This window comes from Sus scrofa, chromosome 13 (assembly GCF_054392235.1).
Source record: "Sus scrofa isolate SSC_HxYL_T2T_F1_AM1 chromosome 13, Sscrofa_HxYL_maternal_Yorkshire_Landrace_v2.0, whole genome shotgun sequence".
In the NCBI taxonomy this organism is placed as follows: Eukaryota; Metazoa; Chordata; class Mammalia; order Artiodactyla; family Suidae; genus Sus; species Sus scrofa.
The window spans coordinates 151,530,449-151,545,892 of record NC_139395.1 but is presented as its reverse complement, the minus strand read 5'-3'; the positions used below and the strand labels follow the sequence as shown (position 1 = coordinate 151,545,892).

The following is a 15,444-nucleotide window of genomic DNA, read 5'->3' as shown; positions in this document are numbered from 1 at the left end:
TGAACAGAGGGAGCTGGCCAAAGACTGTCTCTCCCAGGGAAAGAGCCAGCGTGAGTGGGCAGGCGCTCCCCACCCCCACCCCGGCTCTCCCTTATTTACCCAGAGGCCGGCACTGCAGCTTCTGGCACAGTTTTCTCCACTCCTCAGCTCCCTTTCTTCCAGAGGGGACGGGGGAGGGAGAGGCAGGGAGATGCTCTCCTGGCCAGAGATGCTTCTCCACTGCTCTGGGGGAAGCTGTGCTGGTAGGGGTGACCCAGGCAGGAACATGACTCTCCGGGTCACAGAACTTGTCACACAGGTTCAACTGAGGGAGGCTGTCCTAATAGACCACAGGGAGAGTTGCTCTCCTGAGTATATGAAAAAGCCACATTGCGTAAAATCACTCCCCTCCCCCCTTTTATTTGACTGTGCCTGTGGCATGTCGAAATTCCTGGGCCTGGGGTTGAACCTGTGCCACAGCAGTGACCCAGGGAGCTGCAGTGATGGTGCTAGATCCTTAACTGTCTGTGACACAAGAGAATTCCTACTCTACTTCCGCTAAGGCTTTTGTTACAGCGGCTCTTAAACCTGGCTGTGCAGCACAATCACCTAAAGCCATTTCTCCCACTGAGGTCTGAAGGGATCTAAGACAGTATGCTTAGAGGTCCCTCTCGACTTTCCCATGAAAACATTTCATTGGTCCTTTTGCTTGCCCCACAAAAACTTGTTTTCATAATGAAACCATACATGTCTGCGTCTTCAGGGAGACTGTCCCATAACTGTGCTGCCACCCAAGTTCAGGGGCTGCCTCTGAGGCTACTGCCTGCCTGTGCCTGGGGGGCTCCGGAGACTAAACCAGCTAGATGGCAACAAAAGGGTATATTCTAGGGCCTGGTACACAAAATGTGGTCCTCAGAGCAGCAGCATTGGCAACCTGCAACCTGTTAGAGGTGGATTCTCAGGTCTCCCGGGCCCTTTGAATCAGAACCAGCAGTCTAAGGAGAGGCCCAGGTGACTGGTGCCTGGTACCCCCTGCGAAGCACTCCTCCTGGTATCTGGACTCCCCCTTTTCTCCAGCATTGTTATCTGGAATGGCTTCCTGTTTCTCACCTCCTTTCCCCATTCTAATTGCCACTCAGTAGCTTTCTGTTATCTATTGGCCCTGGTAAAGGCTCTATCATCAAAGATGCTTATTAATCAGTTCACTTGCTGGATTCAGAGATGAGGCTGGCAGGGTGGGTCCCCCTACCATAAGGATGGGGTGCTGTCCTCTGAAGACAGTGGCGATGCCCACAGGCGATGTGTCCCTGGGCTCCCTCTCTGTTTCTCTAGGGACCCATGTACACGAGCAAAGGTTACACACTGCACGGGCCTGCTCTCCTGACCAAGATGCCCAGGCTGACCAGCGTCAGGGATGGTGAGGGGCCCCGAATGGGGATCTTGGTGTGTGGAGCTAGATGCTCAAAGTCTGACGTAGGCTGCGGACTTACCCGGAGCACGGGGTCGGCGGGGAGGGCATGGGAGCCTGCCGCCCTCCTGACTCCGGGGCGGACTTCCCATCAGAACCCGCCCTGGCCCCTTTAACATTAGGGCAGCCCAAGGACCCTCCCCTGTGTGCCCGTGACTCACAGGATGTAGCAGATGACCCCGATGCTCCACATGTCCGTGGCATAGCCAATGGGCTCATAGTTGATCACTTCAGGCGCCACAAACTCCGGGGTGCCAAAGAGGACCTTCAGAGACCCCGCATTCTCTGCAACCAGGATGGAGAGGGGTCAATGGCCAGAACATCTGGAGCCAACCCGAGGTCAGCGGAAGCCCGAAAGGGACACAGGCAAGGCTGGTCGCCAGCTGCTCTCCCCTCGAGGGACAGCACAGAGACACCAGCCTCTTGGAACAACTGCATCCACACCAGCGATACCAGCAAATGGCATGCTCACCTCCAGTGTCCTGGGTGGGGTCAGGGGTCGGGGGTCAGGGGGGAAGAGCCCCTTACAGCTCTGCCCCCAAAGGCCTTCCGTGTGTCCCTCTCTCCCATGATTTCCCTGAGGCAGGGGTTGGGACTTGTGCTTGTGAATACTCTCTACTGTTCCCTCTGTCCTTTGTGCCTCAGAGCCCGCCCTGACCTAGGCCGAGTCATGGTGGGACTTGCTCGGCAAAGCTACTGTGAACCTCGGTTTCCGGGTCTGCATATTGAGGCTCCTAAAATCTGGCCTGCCCACCTCAACAGGGCTGCTGTGAGAACCCGATGAGAGGAAGCACGCGGATGCGCTCTCTCTGCAAAGGGCATGGCAGGCAGGAGGCAAAGGGGACGAAGCACCATCACTGAAATGTTTGGCCGCTGAAGGCACCAGAAGGAACAAAAAGGGAAAAAAAGCTAATACCACATACACAGTGCTTGCTGTGTGCAAGGCACGGCTCTCATCCCTCCACCAGTACCAACTCATTTGCTCCCCCAACCACTCGATGGGGTGGGTACGACTGTTATCCCATTTTACAGATAAGGCGTTCGAGAGGGAGGTTCCCACCTTGGGCGAGTGGCCGGGGCCGTCTCCACACTCTCCGATTTCAGAGCCAACCCAGTGCCTCCCCTCTAACACCCAATGCCTGGAACACCAACTGCCACAGCCACTGCCACTGCCTTCTGGGGACCCCCGGGGAGGTGGATGGGCCTTACCCAGCCGCCGGGCCAGACCGAAGTCGATGAGCTTGATCCGGGTGCCCGTCTTGTTGACACACATGATGTTCTCAGGCTTGAGGTCCAGGTGGACGATGCCCTGCTTGTGGATGTACTCCACCCCCTCCGAGATCTGCCGCATGTACTTGATGCACTCGCGCTCCGTCAGCTCAAAGTCCTCGTCAATGATGCGCTCGAACAGCTCGCCCCCGGACACGCTGTGGGTACAGAAGAGGGCACCCAGACCGCAAGATCAGGGAGCCTGGCTGGCATCGGGTCTGCCCAGGGCAGGCTGCGGGCGGGCAGGAAAGCCCAGGGTATGGGGGTGCTGGGCACTTCCTGTAGCTTCCTGAGTCCCAGGCCACAGCCCCGTTATGCTGGTCCCAACTTTTCATTGTGTGAAACCTCCTGGTTTCCTGCTTGGGGGGGACCCTGCCTCTGTCCACTCAGCTTTGGGGGGATGCAGGGAAGCATCTAGCCTGGGCGGTTTCAGAGATGCTCATGAACTGAGAGATCCAGAATGAACCTTAGCCAAAAGGGTGATGGACTATAGATGTCATCCTGTTCTCCAGCCAGGTCATTTAGTCATAAAGAATTGAAATGTGAAGTAGTCATAGGACTAGTAAGCATTTGTTTTGCATAGACAGAAACAGAAAAATAATCTTCAATGATAAGGAACCTCAGCACATTTTCCAAAATTCATTGGCTGTAACCCATTATACTTAGGACTATGATTGACTTGCTTCCTCTGGCTAAGCCTATAGCATCAGTTCACTCCTGCCCAACGCAATTAACTTGTCTCGCCCGCTCGCCTAGGCTGCGAGGGTAGTATATCCTTCCTGCCTGGATAGGCTTCAGATCCTGGCCACGGTGGCTCTGAGGCTCCAGTGAGCATTTCTTCTAAGGGCTGCCCCAGAGGCTCCGGCGGCTGGCATCCTGCCCTTCAGTGCAGATGCACAGCCTCGCTGCCTGAGTCACATGGGGCCTCTCTGGTCTTCTCTCCAACCCAGCTTACTTGCTCGCTGCTCAGGAAGTTTAAAGCATCTCCTTGCTAACTTATGTACCATCCAGACATCAGCAAGCCCTTTTCTACAACAGCCTGTAGATCCACTAGATGAACAAGGCTAGGGGGGCTTCATTCTGGGTCTGTCCTCTTCCAGGGGAAACATTACAAGAAAGGGAAAGAGTGGAGTTTGAATCCCGTCTCTGTGTGACCTTGGGAAAGTTACTTTTCTGAGCCTGTTTCCTCATTTGTCCCAACCTCCTTGTAGTTAGGGAAGAGAAACTTTTGTAAAGCATCATGCCTAACACACAGTAGGTGCTCAGCACGTATTAATTATCATTTGACAAACTGCAGTGTGCCAAGTAGATTTTGTTACTGCTCCCGGAGGGAGAGACAGACAGGGGTGCACCATGGGGCCCAGCACACCACAGCCTCTGTGGGCCTCCATCACCACATGACACTGACTTCTGGGAGGGCTGAGCTGGGAAAGGTCAGTCTGTGCCTTTGGTCACTGGGGGGCGCTGGGACCAATGCTTTCGAACCAACTGAGGAGGTCCCTGCACGGCCAGCAGGTGGCGTATCTGTCCTCAAGCCTTGCCTTTCTATTGCTCGCTACAGAGGCTCCAAACTCTAATCTCCCTTCCAAGGTCTCAGGACATTTTTAACATCTCTGAGCCCCAATTTCCTCATCTGTAAGGTACAGGTAAACACACTGCACCTCACAGGCGTGCTATGAAGACTGAGCGGGTTAACACAGGTAAAGTGCTTAGAATAGTGTCTGGTACATGGTAGGTGCTCAATAATGTTAATTATCTTCTCCTCTCTCTCTCTCTTTTTTTTTTTACAAAAGAATCCCTGAGAGCTCTTGTTGAAAATATAGACACTCAAGGAGTTCCCGTCGTGGAGCAGTGGTTAACGAATCTGACTAGGAACCATGAGGTTGCAGGTTTGATCCCTGGCCTTGCTCAGTGGGTTAAGGATCCAGTGTTGCCGTGAGCTGTGGTGTAGGTTGCAGACGCGGCTCGGATCCCGAATTGCTGTGGCTCTGGCGTAGGCCAGCGGCTACAGCTCCGATTCGACCCCTAGCCTGGGAACCTCCATATGCCGTGGGAGCAGCCCCAGAAAAGGCAAAAAGATGAAAAAAAAAAAAAAAAGGAAAAGAAAAGAAAATATAGACACCCAAGTTCTGAAGCTGCTCTGCTGGAGATTTTGATTTAGAGAATCATGGAAAAGTCTGTGATCCATATTTTTGAGTATCCCAGGTCATTCTTAAGATCAGACAAGTTCAAAAAATATTGGCTTATTCAATGACCACCCCGGGGAGGCCAGCTAAAATTCACATCCTCTGAGAAATCACTCCCAGTTTCTCGTAGAATCCTTCCCTTTCTAGCTTCCCACAGTCTTGTCCCTGCACTTTCTATATCAAGCCTGCTCATCTTAAGTAGTTTGTGAGCATGTCTGGAAAACATCTAGCTCATCTCCAGACCCTTATTTATACCTGGAAATATATGGCACAAAGAACCCCAAAATGTTTGGGTTTTATTCTGAAAAATCAAGCAACCATTTTCTGTAGCGCACTCAGGAACGCTGGAGGCAGCGTGTGGTAGAAATCAGAGCCACGGAGATAATTCCTGCTGCACTTCTAGAGGTAACCTATTCAGTCGAGGTTCAAAGGTTCAGATGGGTTCAAACCTATTCAGTCTAGTCTCTCTTGCTTTCTCTCTCTCTCTATATATATATATAATTATGTATTTTGGCCACACCTGTGACATGCAGAACTTCCCTGGCCAGAACCCACACCACAGCTATCACCAGAGAGCCACAGCACTGACAACACTGGATTAACCCATTGAGCCACCAGGGAACACTCTCGACAGATTTTGAAAACTGTTCCCATGGTCCATTTTCTAGGATGGAGGGGGTTACACAAACAAGATTCATGGTTCTCTATAGGTTTCTCTTCAAAATGCTCAAGACTGTGGGTGGAAAGAAGCTGCCACCCATAGAGGGGATAAAGCCAAGCAGGCAAGATTGGGCCAGAGGAAATGTGTGCTTGATAAATTAACAGTGAAGAAGTGACTGAATGGATGAATACCTTCACCAAGGGATGGAATTTATCCCCGGACTATGGACATTAGCAGCCAGAAGGATGACACTTCAGGGGACTCCACACCCAGACCCTCTCCCTCCTTGTCTTGTGGCAGCTGGCTGCTTACTCTTTGATCAGTTTTGCCAATGGCAGCACAAAGGTGAGATGGGCCAGGGATGACAGCCTAGGCCACACATCTGCTTCAGTGCTCAGGGTCCCACCACCACTTGCAATGTCCCAAAAGGACCAGCACTGACTCCAGACCAGGAGCCTGAAGGAACCTTGTATCAGAACAACACTGCCTCAACAATGGGGGCTTGTCCTGTAATCAGAGGTCAGAAAGGCTGGAGACACATGAAATCTGATTTCTCACTGTATCGAGGTAGCTGATCTGAAGCCTGGGACCCTAGAGTATATTTTTATTTTTGCTTCTTACCAGAGAGTGTCCACCTAACCTCTCTCTCCAGTTTCTCTATCCAGCAAGAAAAATACCAAATTGCACCGCTGAGCCAACCTTGGCCCTCTCGGTGGTTAGGTCTGTTTAAGCTGGATGGGGTATGAATCTGCTCCCTCTTAACCTCTTTTTTTTTTTTCTTTTTAGGGCTGTACTCAGGGCATATGGAGGTTCCCAGGCTAGGGGTCGAATTGGAGCTGTAGCCGCCGGCCTACACCATAGCCACAGCCACGCCAGATCCGAGCCTCGTCTGAGACCTACACCACAGCTCACGGCAATGCCGGATCCTTAACCCACTGAGCGAGGCCAGGGATCGAACCTGCATCCTCATGGATGTTAGTCAGATATGTTTCCACTGAGCCATGATGGGAACTCGTTAACCTCTTAACCTCTCTATCCTGGTTTCTCTATCCAGTAAGGAGAATAGCAAATCGCACTGCTGAGCCAAATTCAGCCCTCTCAGTGGCCAGGTCTGTTTAAGCTGGAAGGCAAGTATGGATCAGCTATGAATCTGCTCCCTCTTGGGTGGAGTTCCTATCCAGGGGCAAGCTCCTAACCTCAAGCGAGGGAGAATCCTCTGGCTTCCGTTCATGTGAGACCCACTCCTGTCCACGGGGGGAGGGGTGGGGGTGGAGGGATAAAAGCCAGACCAACTGAAGCCTTCTTACGTTTTCTCCCAACATTTTCCGTCCAGCTTGCCAACTCCCAATTCCAAGCTAAGTATGGTATTCTGCCCACGGGTGCTGCTGCCCGGCCTCACCCCAGGCTTGGCTGCCTCCTACCCCCTCCTGCACCTTCTCACAAACTTGCTCAAGGTTTAACCTCTAAAGATAATACATTTCTTCACATGTCCCCCCACGCCCACACTGCCTGGACCAAGCAACCTGTTCCACGATAGATGTGAGCTGCTGCAGCCCATAGGGCCACTGCGAGGGGATGGTGAGATGGGCCATGGACTTGGGTGAAATCTTTCCTAGAAGTGGGAGGTGAGTTTGAGCTGAGGGCTGGAAACTGCTTCCAACACATGGACGAAGATTTTCTTTGCATCTACGTAAAAGTTCCATGGAGTTTTAGAACCGAAAGGAAGTCTCATCTAAATACCTCTTCTTGCTAGAAGGAGTCATTAGGTATAAAATCATGGCTCATCAGTCATAGGAGTTGACCCCAGGTTTCCTGGCTACTGGATTTGTTCCATACATCGAGTTGGGTGTTAACACTCACGAAATAATTTTAAATGGAAAAAAGATCAGGATACAGAAAAAGTCAAAGCATCCCAGTCGTAAGAATAACTCGCAATCATAAATCCCTGTGCCTGACACACGCTATTCCATCCATCCCCACATGACTCACGCTGAGGTTTACAGCCTCCCTTTCTAGATCATAAAACCAAGGATTGGCACCATCGAGTAATGTACTCAAGGTCATACAACGAGAGGCAGAGCAGGGGTGGAAGTGAGGTTTCTCAGACTCAAGTCTGGGCTTCTTAACCACCACTGCCCTTCCTGAGGAATAGCGATGGATGGGAAAGACACCGAAAGACTCACGGAGTGAGCGGAGACGGTCCCTCCTCTGGCTGGGGGTGCCTGCTGGCCTCACTCTTCCCCAGAAAGAATGGCAGGATGTGGACAGGGTCTCCTCCAAAGGACGGAGGCCCCCGAAGCCCAGGATGAGCCATTCAGGATGCCGAAGGCAGTTTCACAACAGCCCTAAAGCTTTCCGATACACACGCCCTTCGACCCAGCACTCCCACACCCCTGGGAGTTCATCCCACAGACCCACAGCAGCGCAAGTGAACAGATACACCCACGAGGTGCCAAACACTACTTGTTTGTAAAAGCCGAAGCCGGAAAGCCATCCACGCCCCTGCCAAAGAGCACGGATTCCACCGTGGTCTGTGTCTGCGATGAAGTCCCAGGGAGCTGGGAGAACGGGGAAGCCCACTGGCTATCGACCCAGGACGTGCTCCAAGAGCAGCTACTGAATGGAGAGAAGCCAAGTGCAGAGTACGGAGTGCGACCTATCTTTGGGTTAAAAGGTGGGATGAATGTATTTATGACATGAATTATATATGTTGTATATGCTTGTATTTTCTTAGAGAAACTCTGAAGGATACAGACGAAACCAGCAAAACTGGTCCCCAGTGGTGGCGAGAGGGGGCAGGAATGAGGTAGATGAGAGACAGGGGCAGGAATGGGAGTTTTCATTGTGCATTTTCTTCTATTTTTTGATGTGATTGTATCACATATTTTAAAAATTCAGATTAAAAAAAGGAAAGGAAATGCTTAAAAAACCATACCATGGAGGCTGCCTGGCTTACTGACTCCAGTATATGCATTTGTGTGTGTGTTTGCGTGTGTTGCGTTTGTGTGTGGAGGGTGTCTGTGTGTGTGTGTGTGCATTTGTGTATGTGTGTACATGCATTTGTGTATGTGTGTATGTGCATGTGTGTGTGTGTGTGTGTGCATTCGTATATGTGTTTGTGTGTATATATGCATTTGTGTGTGGGGGGTTGTGCATGTGTGTGTTGTGTGTACATGTGTGTGTGTTTGTGTGCATGCAGGCCAGCAGCTCAGAGGGGAGAGCGGTGGAAGACCGGTAGAAGAGACAGTGGAGTCCAGGAGAGCCTTGGCTAGAGGTTACCCGATTATCCACCTGCCTCTGTACAGCCCAGCTCAGAAAGCACTTCTCTTTGGTGAGCAAATGGTCAAGAGAGAACAGACAAGCGTGGACTAGGGGCATGCAGAACGGACTGGGGGAGATGGGAGCCCTCGGATCTCCCAGCCCTGGGCCCCATTCTCTCTGGCAAGCTGGAAGGGGAATTGCTCTGTCCCCTCCCCGTCTATTCTAAAGCCACCTCTGTGTTAGAAAACCCTGAATGAAACCAAGGACCCAGGGCCTTTCACAGGGAGGGGAGGGTGAGAAGGGGGCAGGGTCCTTGAAGACCTGCCAGTTTGTTATGGAGACGAGCGGGGGCCCGGTGGGCAGTGGGTCTGGGGCGGGCACTGTGCACAGGCTTTTCCAAGCATGTGTGCCTCAGCCCTGCCTGCAGAGGCGGCGTGGGACGTGGGGGCGGTGCGCGTGGCGGGCCACTCACATCTCCAGGACCATGACGATGTTGGCCTTCTCTTCGAAGGCGTCCACACACTGGACCAGCTTGGGGTGGTGGAGGCAGTTCATGATGCTGATCTCCTGCCGGATGTTCTCTTTCTCTTTTGCTGAATACGCCTTGAAGAATTTCCCTGCCCAGATTTTTCCAGTTTTCTTCTCTACAAGTCGGAAGACCTGTCCAAATTTCCCACTGCGAACCAAAAAGGAGAAGGAGAGAAAAAGCGATTTAGCCCAGCTTTCTACAGAAGGGAGACTGGCAAGCAATGGCCTGTGGGGGACATCTGGCCCCTCGTTTCATCAATAAATTTTCCTGGAACACAGCCCTGCCTGGGTGCCCAGGCTGTCTGTGCTTTGGTGCTTCCACAGCAGAGCCACAGTTGTGGCGCAGATGCATTGGCACAAAAACCTAAACTCTCCATTCCTGATAGTGACAAACCCACCCTCACTGCTTGTCAACCTCAGCCCACGTCTGACTCTGGCACCCAAACACTGTCTAGTGCTGCTGTTTTTTTAGGACAGAGTCTTCTTGGCATAAGGCCTTAATTTTGGCAACAGAGTTCTCTTCCTTCCCCCCCAGAGGGACCCATGACGGTGGCTTGAGGAAGGCTTCGCCAAATACAGAGGGTTTGTGAGTGGCCACTGGCCTTCCGCAACTTGGAGACAGCCCAGGAAGGCCCCTGCTTCCCACTGCGGGGAGGGGGTGGCAGCCTTCCTCAGACACACAGCTCCCGCCACAGTGCAGGGTCCTCGTACAGGACTGTTATGAGGTTGGTGTCCCTCCTTTTTTCCCCAGGAGCCTGCTGGAAATCAGAACTGAGCCCCGTTGCCCTCTCCTCCACCTCCCGTCCTCCTCCAGGGATCGAGGGTCCATGGGAGGCAGGCGGCCTTGGGTGCTACTGCTGGTGGGGACAGCCTGGCTGTGGCGAGGGGTCAGGGTTGGGTTCTGAGTCCTCTGGGGTCTCCGCAGCCCATCAAAGAGCCCAAGCAAAGCTTGTGGACCAAGTTCAAGAAGCAAGTGCTGATGACAGGAGCATGTCAGGGGGTGCGTTTTCCTGAAACACTACAGCTAGAACGGCTGAGCCATGTGCTCGCATCAGCCTTGACCGACGTCTGTGGATCCTGCAGACAGGCCAAGCCAGACCCAGACCCAGTCAGGTTTATTTGGGGGCCAGGGGCGCAGAGAAGGAAGGGCCTGCTCAAGCTGGCAGAGTGGAGCCCGGGGCTCAGCAGCTCCTCAGAGCCCTGGGTGGGCGATGCTTTTGTGCGTGCTGACAGGTCAGCCCCTCCGGTTCTGCGTGAATCTTGGTCTGGGGAGTTGGCAGAAGCCGGGGCAGAAGCAGGGCGGGGGACAGGAAGATGGGGTGTGGGGTTTAACTGCGGAGCCTGCACCACCCTCACCCTGGGGGCTGGAAGGGCGCCTCCCACTCCACTTACGATCCTAGTCTCTCTTCAATGTCGTAGAAGTCAGACACTTTTTGTTCCGTATTGACCGTGACGGTCCGGTAATCGACCTCAGGCTCCTTCTCATCTGCAGGGTGGGGGTTGGGGTGATAGTGAGCCATGAGATCCCTGGCTCACCCCCCTCCACCCCTGAGTCTGCCCCCAGGACGGGAGCCAGCACTCACCGTCATCTGACACCTCCACTTCATCCTTGGGCTCTGGGGGGAGAGAGGACACAGGGGATTAGCACTGAAGTCCCATTGAGAGCAGAACATACGGGGGCCCTTGTCAGGCCTCAGCCTTCCCAGGCACAAAACCACCAAGCCCAGACCTCTGGGCAGCGCCATGGGGTCCATGGGTCCACGCGGCAACAGGGCTGTGTATACACTGGCAGGCACTGGCCCCCTCACTGGGGCCAGCCCGCCCCTCCACCAGCTCTCCCCTCTATTCCCCACCCCTCTAGCTTCGAGGTCCCCCAGACATACCCTCTTCACATCTTTTCTAGTGCATCTCACTTTCAGAACTTACGTACAACTGTGACACTCCCTTTCTGCTCCCGCTCAAAAGTCAGCAACTTATAGCTGCTACTAGTGTCAAAACCCATTTATCCATTGACTGAGAACTTATTCTGGAATTCCGGCCATGTACCAAGTGTCTTGCCAGTGATTGTGGGTATCCGAAACAAAACACAGATGGCATGACCTCTTCTCCTTTCTTGGAGTTTATAATTTAGTCAGAGAGGCGAAACACGTATACTTGAAATATCCATTACAAGTGTTATATAATCAAGCACTTGATAGCACAGTATCACCCAACAGATGATAGGGAAGGCAACACAAAAGGGGGCAATTATAAAGTCAGAGCAATTATTCTAGGACGAAGGAGCCCTTGAGTTGTGTCTTAAAGGAAATGATGGAACACAGCGAGGAGGTGGGTGACGTCACCCAGGAAGCCAGCAGGTGTTTATGGGATGGCAAGGAGGGATGCAGCAGCCCACGCTGGCTGTTCACACAGATGTGTCGGGAGCAGATGGGGGGCATGAAGGGGCCCCAGGCCAGTGTCTAGAGCAACACACCCACTTCAGAAGTCCAGGCTTTCCTTTGCTTTGACATAGTTTGTCCCTATAGGGCCGCTGTGGCTTCTGGACCTTGGCCAAGTGCCTTTCCCGTCTTGGGCCTCAGTTTCCTCATCTGTAAAAGGAAGGGGTTGTATTTCTGGGTGATTTCAAGGGGCCTTGGAGCTCTGGAGCCTGTGCTTTGTGACGAGCTTGGTGCTGCTCAGCCATGATGTGGGCTGTGTTCTGATGGAGCTAAGGGAGGCTTCCTCAAGAGGAAGAAGGACCTGAGGAAGTCAGAGAGGGAGACTGAGGATTTCTAGAGTGAGTGTGTTGTGTGCGTGTGTCTGTGTGTGAGTGAATAAGATTGGGGGAAAGGGTATAATTTGCTGAAGCTCCCAGCAGAGCAAGACTAAGGAAAGGAGGGAGACGGCACATGGAAGGAAAACAAGAGCAGAGGCGCTGGTGAGACACTGCCCAGTGGGCCAGTTGGTTGTGTGGGAGCAGGCTGAGGCGATGAAGGTGTGGGCTAGGGACTAGGTCCAGCTTGGAACCATAGACAAAGAGCTTCTCTGTTAGGCTGAGGGCAGAACAAATTACTGAAACTTAAGCAGACAACCTGAGAAAAGAAGCAGAATTCCCATACAAGATAAGTACTCCTTGCTGGAAAAGAGTTTTAAGAGAGTTTATAAGTGTGTGACCAGGGGCAAGAGAGGCTCTGATTTGTTTAGAGTTCTTAAAACACTGTTGACGATGTTTAATTAAAAAAAAAAAAAAAAAAAACCTAAACGCGGGAGTTCCCGTCTTGGCACAGTGGTTAACGAATCCGACTAGGAACCATGAGGTTGCAGGTTTGATCCCTGGCCTTGCTTAGTGGGTTAAGGATCTGGCATTGCCGGATTGCAGATGTGGTGTAGGTCGCAGATGCGGCTCGGATCCCATGTTGCTGTGGCTTTGGTGTAGGCTGGCAGCTACAGCTCCAATTGGACCCCTAGCCTGGGAACCTCCATATACCGTGGGAAGCGGCCCTAGAAAAGGCAAAAAGACAAAACAAACAAACAAACAAAAAACAAAAAACCAAAAAAACTAAATGCAAGTGGGATTGGGAGAAATATTTATCACAGAAAGGAAAGGAAAATGCCTTAGAAAAATACAAAAGGGTAAAATCGGCAAGGACTCTCAGATTAGTGGCGGAGTTCACAGATTGCCAGGATGTGAGTTTAACTGATCAAGTCTTCCAATTATATATATGAGAGTTGAGAGTGACACTGTCAAATTCATAGATGATATAGAATATACCTGAGAGCAACACACCTGGAAGGTAGCAATGGAGAATTGAATCATTTTACAGTGATAAGCCCTAGGGTATCTAGTTAGAACCAAACATGGGAGCCCAGTTCCCCAACCACTGCTCTAGTCAACAGAATGCTGTCACAGGGCATATGTGCCCTGGCTGCAAACAGGTACTATTACACTGCCCTTGGTAGAGCCTGGGGTCATGTGATCCTGGACCTCTGGCTGTTGGCACTCCGAGAGCCTTAATGGAGCTGAGGAGGTGTGGGCCACTGAAGGGCAGAGCTACCATGTGAAGACAGAGAAGGCCAGGTCCCTCTGGTTGGGAAAGAAGTCTAAAGCAGACGTGATTAAAAAAAAAAACACAATGGCCAAGGGTGAGATGAGGGTTACAAACTTTCACCAACCAATGAATACTATAACTTGGGAGGTCTAATTTAGCATTACACCTCACACAGGAAGAAGGCTGCAGGCATAGGGAAAGCACATCTCAAGAGCTACCATAAGAACAATAAATAGTAGGTTCAAGAGATGTTTAGGTTCGTTCAACAATAGCATTCCAAACAGGGCTTTAAGGAAAGCAAGAGATTTGAGTCAATTCAACAATTGTTAACTGAGCACCTAGAAATGCCAGTCGCTGGACAAAATACTTAGGATAATAATTGTATTTACTGTCAGGGAGACTCTATCATTCTGACCCTTGGTGCCCCGGCTGAGACAGTGGTTTGACCTGTCTTGACCTTTCTGTTCCCATGCCACACATCCTGGGGTGAAATGAGCAGCAGGACAAGAGAGGATAGAGAGGCAGGTTTTCTCGGTGTGGCATCTCTAGGAGGAACGGTCTGTCCTCTCCTAGTGAGAGAGGAGCAGCAGTGCTGGGAGCCCAGTGGGAGCTTCCCAGTGACCTGTTCCCTGGAGGCATCTTCCAGGTGGCCCTGAAGGGCATGAAGTTCCAGAACTGCCCTCGCCCCCTCACTTTGACACCAGTTAGAAATACCAGCCTTCCTGGCTTCATCTCAAACACTACACCCACCTCACCTCCTGCCTCTCTCCTTGGCAGTCAAGTTCCAGAGTGCTTTCCTGGTACCATGGCAGTGGGGACCCAGCTTGACCTCAGGGAATCCATGCCCCTCTTTCTGGCTCACCATCACACAGCAACCTTCCCTCTGCATGGAAGCCTCCAGGCTGGGACAGTTCCCTTTCTCCTTTCCTTTCTCATCCTGCCTCCACTCTATTCAGAGGGGACATGGCCAGGAGAGGAGGTGCCCCAGAGGAGTGGGGGAAAAAACACAATTCAAGTACCCAAGCCCTCTGAGCATAAAGGGGTAGTAATGAGAGAGGTGGCAACTTAGCATCCATTTTTCCGACGAGGAAGGAGCTAAACTGTAGGAGGGACTACAAGGGAACTTAAAAAAAAGAAAAGAAAAGAAAAGAAAAAAGCTACTTAGGAAGAGCTGTGAGATCCAAGAGCAAAGTGGAAGACTGTTTGGAAGATGGTCCTGAGATATTTCTGCAGACAGATGCGTCCCATCCCTCTGGTGTGGTGTTTGGGAGAAGACCAGCTGAGCGCCGGGCCCCTCACTCGGCACGTGTCTAGTTGTCCAGCTGGACAGAGCGGTCCCTTTGCTCGGCGGAGGGTGCAGCACGCTCAGTGAACACTAGAGGGCGCGCCCGTTCCAGGGAAGGCGGCACGGAGAGCTCAGCTGCGGCAGCGGTAGAGTGAGCTGCAGATCTCCGCCCCCGCTATCCCTAGGGGCTCTGCATCTCTAACTACCCTTGGGGCCCCAGGATGCCCTAACTCTCGGCAAGAAGCCTCTATTACAGCTGTCGGCTAGCAACTATATGGACTAGAACGAATGAGGATTAGGAGCAAGGAGGGTTTTAAGAATTAGAGCTGAGTAGAGTAGGGGAGAAGATTCAGACTAGGCTGGGATGAGAGAAGGATTGTATGTCCGTGCGTGCGTGCGTGCGTGCGTGCGTGCGTGTGTGTGTGTGTGTGTGTGTAGGTTAGGGAGTGGGGGTTGGGGGGGGAGGAGTTCCTTTACTCAGGTTTGGGAAGATGAGGAGGGAGGCTGCAGGTTAGGGGTCCTAGTCTGAGGGGTGGCTCTGGCATAAGGAGGCCACTGGAGCTGGGCAGGGAACCTCCAAGGCTGTGTTGTGTCCTCCAGCTTATCCTCAGCTCCTGGAACTCAGGAGGGGAGCAGGACACACTGAGTGAGCGGATGCAGAGCGAGGGCTGGGAAGAAACGGAAGGATGATGCCCAAAACTAAAGCTGCTGAGGCAGAGGCAGGAGGGGTGGTGGCAGTGGTGGGGAAAGAAACAGTAGCGGGGCTTAGAGAGCGGAGA

At 52.3% G+C, this 15,444-nt stretch overlaps 1 protein-coding gene across 50 annotated transcripts in view; it reads right to left on the bottom strand.

Annotated features, from left to right (window-relative positions):
• MYLK (myosin light chain kinase) overlaps positions 1 to 15,444 on the bottom strand; it is a 299,269-nt gene that overhangs the window by 21,811 nt on the left and 262,014 nt on the right. For 49 of the 50 annotated variants that reach the window (XM_084986980.1, XM_084986986.1, XM_084986993.1 and 46 more), the window contains 5 exon segments: positions 10,936 to 10,968; positions 10,745 to 10,838; positions 9,297 to 9,500; positions 2,657 to 2,874; positions 1,609 to 1,732 (listed from right to left, as the gene is read on the bottom strand). In XM_084986980.1, coding sequence (XP_084843106.1) covers positions 1,609 to 1,732; positions 2,657 to 2,874; positions 9,297 to 9,500; positions 10,745 to 10,838; positions 10,936 to 10,968 — 673 coding nt within the window. 50 annotated transcript variants of the gene reach the window in all.